At 37.3% G+C, this 9,464-nt stretch overlaps 1 protein-coding gene across 1 annotated transcript; it reads left to right on the top strand.

Annotated features, from left to right (window-relative positions):
• Positions 1 to 245: 245 nt before the first annotated feature.
• On the top strand, positions 246 to 3,725 carry LOC134654646 (RNA-binding protein 41-like). Its single transcript, XM_063510114.1, has 5 exons — positions 246 to 431; positions 504 to 782; positions 1,275 to 1,851; positions 3,077 to 3,224; positions 3,569 to 3,725. Exons 1-5 carry the CDS (start codon positions 427 to 429, stop codon positions 3,676 to 3,678), a joined length of 1,119 nt encoding a protein of 372 aa, XP_063366184.1. The 5' UTR covers positions 246 to 426; the 3' UTR covers positions 3,679 to 3,725.
• Positions 3,726 to 9,464: the final 5,739 nt, after the last annotated feature.

Below are 9,464 nucleotides of genomic sequence, written 5' to 3'. Positions count from 1 at the left end.
ATTTCACGACTCTTCTCTATCCGCATTTCCGCCCTTTATACTGACGGAAATGGTTTGCCAAACTATAATATATAGTTATACATGTAGTTTTGAAAGAGATTTTTTATTTAACATCACAATTTGAATAAAAAACCTACAGTTGCAGTGTCGCTCTTTTATAGATGCGCCATGTGCAATATCAGCGATCGTGTTACGGAGCGCATCGCGTAATTTATATATCTGGCAACACCTGAGACAAGATGTCACTCACGCCTCAAATAAATCCTTCTCAAATCGAATAGGAATGGAATAAAAATTAAATTCTATATTGAAGAATTATGTATAAAGTGTTAATGGATTGCTCAACCTTATAATTATCAGTTACGCTTAGTTCCTGTGTGGGACTAACGAAGTATTAACACTACGAAGCGGGAGAAATCGCGGAAGATGTGGTAAGTGTTGTCATCGCTATTCACAGAGCACCAAACATCAACATAAAAGTAAATATTTTACTTTAATTTCAGTTCCGAACCGTTACCAAAAGAGTTCGAAAAGACCTCCGATGTTTTACCATTTACGAAATATGGAGTATCTACGTTGGAAGAGTTCAAAAAGGCTGAAGAAACAGTGCATCATTTGGAATGGCTAAAGAAAGTGGGTTTAACGAATGAGGAAATAAAACTGTATCAAGACGATGTAGCAGGGCTTCTAGATCAGCGGCAGAAGATAGAATCCGGTGTTTTGAATAGTCAATTAGAGGCGATAAATAAGAAAATAAATGATTATCAGAATAAAGCAGGAAGGTATGTGTTTACTTACTCTTAGTTTGATGCTTTATTGCTTATTAGAATTAAACCATTTATATGTAAAGAATTGGTTCTAATTAGTGCTGTATTGTATGAGAGGGCTTTTGTATAACCATAAATTGATAGATTATAGTTATTTTTAACAAGCTTTTATTAGGTCCACCTGTAACTATGTAATGGAATCATGCAAGTTAAATTTGATCCACTTCCCGGTTTCCGATTGAGCTGAAATTTTGCATACACATGTAAGTCGGGTGACAATGCAATATTATGGTACCATCGAGCTGATCTGATGATGTAGACAGGAGGTGGCCATAGGAACTCTGTGATGAAACAACGCAACCTAATTGTGTTAGGGGTTTTTAGAATTGTCTCGATGAATATTAGTTGTCTGTCGTAAGAAGAGTACAGTCAGAGATAAAAGCTTGTACCAAAAATTAAATTTTTGCCAAAAACTTAATAATTTATTAGATTTTTGTTGGTTTTCAGTTCAGATCAATGTGATAACCAACCTAGTACTTCAAAACAACAGGGAACAGTTGATATTTTACAACGAATACATAAGAAACCAAGAAAGTTCTACCCAGAAGGCCATCCTATGCATGAATTAAAAGATATAGAAGATAATATATTTGGCAACTTGAAAGATGACAACATAATCCCTATAACTAAGCGGCGGAAAATCTTACGGCGACTAGAACGCAAGAAACAAAGAGTGATTTCACAAAGTATAGAAGTTGGTACTGTACCTAACGTGTCCAAGCCTCCGAAGCCGGGCAGCCTGTGGGATGTTAAAGAAGTTCCAAATGGAGTCAAACCAGAGACTTCAAAAAGCAATCAGATAATTGGGCCTAAGAAACAGACTGTGTATACTATTAAGGATAACAAGATTATGCGGCTAGAGCCTGTGCAGCAAGAGGAACGGCCAGATGAGTATCAGGCAGTAGATATTGTGGTACCGGTCAATGCCGCAGAGGAACATTTGTTGGAGGGAACTAAAATGTGTGTTGATGATATTAAGAAGATTGAGAGATTTAAAGATTATGAGCCAGGGATACCTTCTAAGGTGAGAAAATTACTATAACAGAGATCTAAAATCTAACATTTCTCTAGAAATTTACTCAAACTTTTTTTTTCTGGCTTACTCCCTGCAATTTTGCACGGAGTGAATTTGCCAATGTCGGTGTTGACTTTCACACACAGTTCACACGTGAGGAGAATGTTTGGTATAATAATTTTGTATTTTTGGAAGGATTTAGTTGGGAAACCCTAAAAACAAATAATTGTTATGAACTCAAACTTTTAATCCTCATTAGAATTAGTATAAACAACTATCATTTTAATTAACAAAGACTGCACATTTAGAAAGGTAGGTATTTGGCCAAATAACTGGATTTATATCATTGGCTCAAAAAAGTGACATGATTTTGTTTGTTTACAATTTCTGGTCTTAATTGGATAGGCTAGGAATAGGAGCAGCTTCCTATCAAGCCTATAAATTCAATTCAATTCAATCATTTATTTCAGACATAAGTACAAGTACAAGCCCATATCATTTGTTAGTAATACAATATAAATTAATCTTAATATGCTAATGTTAGTAAGTACACATTAAATTAAATACACATTAAAATAAACCCTTGTAAATTTAATTTAAAAAAATGATTGAGTGATTTATGACAGTATTTTGTTATAATAATAATAATAAAAGACGTTTATTCAAAGAGTTTGAACATAGGTACATAATAAAAGTACACAATAATGCTTACAAACTAATTGAAAAGAAAGGTGGCTCAGCTAATGTCTGTGCCAAAAGACTACGGGGCACAGCGGCCCTAAAGACTTCCAGCAACGGACGCTGTTATTCTGCCACCGCCGTATTTATATCTAGCTAAGGACAGTAGAAACATTTACACACTTATACTGTGTTATGCAAAACTACCATGACAAGCACCTTGTATATTAAGAATAAATTGGCAACATATTTTGACACTGCTAGTGCTCCGAGCGTCTATAGGCTACGTTATCCACTTACCATCAGGCATGCTATGCTATTGTTTACAACTGTCACTTTCTTAACCTTTTCAACGCCAAGAGCCACTAAAGTGGTCGAGTGCTGTCGTGCCCATGACGCCAACAGCCACTAAAAAGGCTATGACGGACGCTGTCAAAGCAATTTTCCTGCTGACAGATAAGATTTTCGCTCTTCATATAGCAACCATTTGGCGTATAAGCCACATTTTAGCATGGGACGAAAAGCGTTGAAAAGGTTAAACACTCGAAACCTGCAGGTGCTGTACCTCAAGAATATCGCCCCGGCGGTGACGCAGGAGCAGCTGTCTCTCCTGTTCAACCAGTTCGTGCTGGACAACGGCGGGCCCGTGGACATTCGACTGATGAGCGGGCGGATGAGGGGACAGGCGTTTGTGGCGTTTCAAAGTGAGTCTATCTGATTTTATAGTCTTTGGTGTGCTTTGATTCGCGACAATTATTCAAATACTCATGAATGTTTAATTTTCTGAAACATCGTCATTATAAGTTCGTAATTCTACTGATGAACGTCGGAAGTTTCTATATTTAGAGGTTTGCTTCCTTCACGCAAAACTAGCCAAAGGGATATCGATATTTGTGGTAGTTAAACGATTTATAACTTAGAAAAGGGCATAGGATACTTTTATTCCAGAATTCATCTCTTATTGAAAAATGGCCCGGGAAAACTAAGGGAGTAGATATCGAAATAAAATAACCCATTATTATTATTACAAACTGTTTATTGTACCCAGATGAAGACGTGGCGATACAGGCGATGCACGAGGTGAACGGCACCATCCTGAGCGGGCAACCCGTCATCGCGCAGTTCGGCCGCAACACCAACCGGATCGACGACAGATAAACCAGCGACAACCACTTTTACAAACACACTCTTTTATCGACCGGGCGCTGGTGCACATTCTAGGGGTGCGTTGTGTTAAGCCCCGTCTCCATATCGCGCGGCAAGCTATCGAACATTGGCTCGCGAGCCAACCCGGTATCCATTGCGCGCGGCTGCCGCGCGAGCCAATGTTCGATGGTTTGCCGCGCGAGCCAATGTTCGATGGTTTGCCGCGCGAGCCAATGTTCGATGGTTTGCCGCGCGAGCCAATGTTCGATGGTTTGCCGCGCGAGCCAATGTTCGATGGTTTGCCGCGCGAGCCAATGTTCGATGGTTTGCCGCGCGAGCCAATGTTCGATGGTTTGCCGCGCGAGCCAATGTTCGATGGTTTGCCGCGCGAGCCAATGTTCGATGGTTTGCCGCGCGAGCCAATGTTCGATGGTTTGCCGCGCGATGTGGAGACGGGGCTTTATGTACTTAATTCTGCATTGACTTAGCAGCGACAAAGTGTTGATTGATTCATTCTTTTAAAATTATGGCTTCAGCCCAGTGGGACTATTTCGCCAGTATCAAGGTCGTAGGAGCAAGGATTTACGAAATTGTACGGTTATGCTTTGGTTTCCTCCGAAAGCGGTGCCGTTATATAGCGGCCGTCTCCATACAAATACTACTACATCCATATTTAGCCGTATTATTTAGTATGGAGACGGCCGCTATATGACGGCACCGCTATCCTAGGAAAACCGATCTTTGGTACGAGTCAGTGTACGGTGATTTTATTCACTCTTGTAAAGCGATAATGGACTTTACAAGAAGCACGTGGACTACCGGCCGTTGACTCCAAAATGGTGGTTAAACGCGCTTCAACATTAATTCTCCATTCACTGCACACCACCACATTAGTTTACTGTATAATAAGCTATCGGTAATACAGACAAAGTGTTGAAAGCAACTATAAATGGTATGTTTTGACATTTTTTGTTGACACTCCAAACTTTGTCAGTTGCTATGTCAGTAAAGAGCTTGCTTGGTCGGACTAGCTCTATACAACATCATGAGTATTATTGGTACAATATTCATGATATTTGACAGAAACATTACGTTTTCTTTTTATGAATATGAAATATAATATAATTATACAGGGTGTAATCTAGAACGTGATACAAGATAATCAAACCTGAATCTTTTCATGATTTTGAACAACTTTTACTATGGGGTCAACTTTGTAAATTAACAATAAAAAAAATCTTTGCCATACATTTTTGTCTACCTCTCCTTGACCGTTTCTATGGAACAGCTCAATTTTTTTTTTAATATTACAAAATTGACCCCATAGTAAAAGTTGTTCAAAATCATGAAAAGATTCAGGTTTGATTATCTTGTATCACGTTTTAGATTACACCCTGTATATCGAAGGTTCTCTAGATTTAGACACGCGCATAGGCCCGGTTAGTAAAAAACCACGATGTTAAAACTTGGCCAAAAGATAAAAAAGTGTGATTTTAAAAGTAGATTGATCTATAAACAATACTAGCGTATGGAGGTCTGTTTCACTCACTTTACAAGCCTTAATTTATACATGTGATTTCTTATGCACGACCATTTCCTCCAAAAATAACAAGTAATTTAACCACTTTAGGAGACCTTTATATACGCTACTATTATTTATTACACAAATCGTCTATAGATAAATTACAAAATGTCTAACTTACTTTAAAGTATCGATGTTTAATCCAGGGATTCACTAGGGGAAATAAATCCTGTGAATTCCTGGTTTAATTTTATTTATTACTTAATCTAAATCAAGATACAATTATCATATTTTGTATATAAGAATTACATTTCTAAGCACTCTACAATAGTCTTTTTTTATAACCCATAATTTTGACATTCGTTGATTTTACAAAATCCAAAAGTAGACATGAATCATAAATTATGTTATGTACGAGGGGCGTTCAAAATATTCTCGGTATTGATATCTTACGACCTCTTCTAAAATTTCTTTCGTTACTGGCCGCTAAGGTTTATTCATTGACATTAAAAAAAAGTATAATTCGAACCGAGATAGTCTTTTGTTTTTCTGCAATTGCTGAACAAACATGAACATCATGTGCGAATTGACAATGTTAACTAAATTAGAACATCGATGCGTGATAAAATTCTTGACAAAACAGGGTAAAAATCAAAAAACCATAAAAGAGGAAATGGATTGTGTTTACCGTGAGTCTGCTCCTTCTTTATCTACCATTCAAAAGTGGTCAAGCGAGTTTAAACGCGGAAGGGAGAGTATTGAAGATGACCCTAGACCTGGCCGGCCTGTAGTAGCTATTTCACAAGAAAATATTGATAAAGTGGAAAAACTTATATTGGAAGATGGTCGAGTGAAGGTAAAATCTATAGCACAAGTAACCAATCTCTCTATTGGTACCGTACATGATATTATACATGACCATGGTATAATAATATACTCCGCCTGGTACTCTCTTCCGAGATTCGCGAATGACCTAACTGTCACTTGCCTACGTCATCATGCTGTTTACAGGTTCTTAAACTTTAAAATGTGGGAGAATTTTAACCAACGGTGAAAATTATTTTAACGGCATTAATTTTAAGTTATTCATGTAGAAACATAGTAAAATAAAACAAATCTATACTGCACTTTTCACTCCTACTCTTACAGTTCCGAATAGAGCAGCCAACCATTTTCGTAACAAAACATTAATTACCAAGCTTACGACGTGAAAAGTTTGGAAAACACTGCGACTGCTGACACTGAGCGAGAAGGAAATAACAATTAACACGCGTTCGACAAGGATGACGGTCAGGGACAAAATGGCGGATTGTCAAATGTGACAGCGCTATCCTGTGTTGCCAGTAGTGTAAACAGAATTACCCGAACGTCTGAAATTTCTTTCGTGAATCGGAAGATATTGCTAACGAATAATTAAAAATGACGTGTTATTGTAAAATTTAAGATAAAATACATATAAATGAAAATTATAAAATTATAAAGAAATATTTTAACTTATTAACCATAGGTATAAAGTACCCATGTTACATGTTATGTTGAAATAAAGTGGCAATGTTATTGTGACGTAGGCAAGTGACACTCTGGGAAGAGAAGACCATGTTTTATTAGACCATGATACATGACCATCTTAATATGTCAAAAGTAAGTGCAAGATGGGTTCCGCGAATGCTGACTCGGCTTCAAAAAGACATGCGTGTAGCTTGTTGTTCCGATTTTATTGACCTGTGCGGTGAAAATCCTGATGAGGTGCTGCAAAGAATAGTTACTGGAGATGAAACCTGGGTTCATCATTATGACCCAGAGAGTAAACAAGAGTCCATGCAGTGGCACATTAAGGGTTCAGCTCATCCCAAGAAGTTCAAGGTCATCCCTTCAGCTGGCAAGGTCATGGCCACGATATTTTGGGATTATGAAGGAGTAAACTAATCGATTATAAAGAAAAAGGTGTAAATATGACAGGACAGTACTACGCTAACATTCTACGTCAATTAAAGGATGTAATTAAAGAAAAGAGGCGAGGAAAGTTAACCAAAGGTATTCTGCTTCTGCATGACAACGCCCCCGTCCATACTGCTCATATTGCCAAGGCAGCTATTGTTGAATGTGGGTTTAAAACTATTACTCACCCACCGTATAGTCCGGACTTAGCCCCCAGCGACTTCTTTTTGCTCCCCAATCTTAAAAAGGATCTGCGTGGAAATAAATTTTCTGACGATGAAGCATTGAAGGCGGCAGTGGAGGAGCATTTTTACACGAAAGATAAAAAATATTTTTACGAGGGATTAAAAAAAATAATTGATCGATCTTTTAAGTGTATGAACATAGGGGGGGAGTATATTGAAAAATAAAAATATCAAACTTTTCGTACTTGTTTGTTTTCATTCTCATACCGAGAATATTTTGAACACCCCTCGTAGGTACTTAATTTACACAAAAATTACAACTTACAATCAGTAGTGCATTAATTCAACGATGACAACCTAATATCATTAGTGCCTATTTCTATAAGTGCCATAATATTAGTTACAAATAGTAATGGTCACATTTTAGTAGTCGATACCCATCCATACCTAACAGTATCGTGTGTTAACGTTTGATTGACGTAGACAGTTAACCTTCTCAAAATATTACATATAAACAAGTTTTTGTCTAGTAAATACTTAATACCCCTCCTTATTCATTATGCATTACAAGTCGCAAGTAGTTAATTATGTTTTATCCCTTTCTTACAAATACATAAGTCAAAATGACAGATTAAGACAAACGATTATTAGATAATCGAGGGTTGTAGCGCGTTTATGAATAACGCCATAAAAATATACTGAACGACATTCACCCGATATATTGAAAAGGTTAAATCTAGTCTCCGTAGCTCGAAAAAACACGTCATTTTTTTCATCTAAAAGCAAAACCATACACCCGAGAGTAATGCAAATACTGAAAATTCTTTCAAGACCCATTTTCGAGGTTGGAGTAGAAGTTTAGTTGTTACAAGTAAAAGTAAAACCACTGAATGCACTAAGTGTCTCTTCACTGGGCGTCCTTCGAGGAGGACTTGCGCCGTCGCTTGACGACGCGTTTGGGTGACAATCATTCGGCCTCTTTCTTCGCAGGCGGCTCCTCGGCTGCGGGAGAGAGACAACATTATATATTGATGTTTAGTCATAGGTAAGTGTGAAATTGTTAGACACCATTTGAAAGCGGGTGAGAGTGGATATTAGTACGATTGATTAGTGAAAATTGTTATGCTTCCAACTCAGCAGATATCAGTTTTAATGGGAAATTGAAGAATCCTATAAGGTTTTATTCCATTTTACTTACCACAACAAAATTAAGAATGCTACTTGTTGCTAGGTTCAGTATTAGGGTAAGGTTTAGAAGTATATAATTTTACGATTTTGTTTAGTTACCTATTGTTTGCTGTCCGAATTATTCGATCCTCTGAATGGGGTGGCCGGTCGAAGTATTTAGCAGATGGCGTCATCATAGCTTGCCCTGTCAATCCCTAGAATTGTGTCCAATTTTTGTCTTTTTAATGCCCTGGATGCCAGCCCTTTAAGCCAAATCTCATAGAAAAAGGGGCAAGCTATGATGGCGCCATCTATGCAAACCTTTGACAGTTGCCAACCCGATTGAAAACTACGTATTTAGGTAATCGTAGAATTCGGTAGTCTTACCTTTTATCGGCTAACCATAGCGTTCGGCTCTCTTAGGACCACATAAAAAAACATACTTATCTTAGTTTTTGTGCAGTCTCGCTGATGTCATGTAGCTAGATGAGCGGGTACCTATACAATATTCCAGCAATGTACTAGAAAGGGTGTATGGAGAGAGAAGATTCAAAAACATATAAAACAAATACTCGTTTGCGTACAATTTTTGAATTTCAATCCGCAAAGACTTATAAGGAGTGACTATTCAAAAAGCTTTTAATGGTGATTTGCAAGTAAATTAAGTAAACTGCTCGCAAATGATTGTAAAAACTGATTTTAAGGTTAAGGCTTGAGGTCTAGCTGGCACAGATCAAAATAAATGCAAACTCAAAATAGAAAATTTAAATACAATCGAATGGATTCAATCAGAATCAGAATTTTATTGGTAAAAGTAACAGAATTTTACATGTCAGGCATAAAAATATATTATAACTAGATATGTCACATTTTTAATTCATATATAATTTTAAGATATTTGCACAGTTATTGCCAGTTTAATCGCTTTGAATAGCCACTCTGTGTAGTTTTCGGTATGTGCGACCACTGACAATCCAACCTCTAGA

The sequence above is a fragment of the Cydia amplana genome, chromosome 15, assembly GCF_948474715.1.
Source record: "Cydia amplana chromosome 15, ilCydAmpl1.1, whole genome shotgun sequence".
NCBI classification, from domain to species: Eukaryota; Metazoa; Arthropoda; class Insecta; order Lepidoptera; family Tortricidae; genus Cydia; species Cydia amplana.
Note: the sequence above shows the minus strand (reverse complement) of the source record. Positions and strands in the feature narration are given on the sequence as shown.

Coding starts and splice junctions, on each gene's coding strand:
- LOC134654646 (XM_063510114.1), top strand. Junction 783..1,274: donor TATCAGAATAAAGCAGGAAG/GTATGTGTTTAC, acceptor GTTGGTTTTCAG/TTCAGATCAATGTGATAACC. Junction 1,852..3,076: donor AGCCAGGGATACCTTCTAAG/GTGAGAAAATTA, acceptor CGAAACCTGCAG/GTGCTGTACCTCAAGAATAT.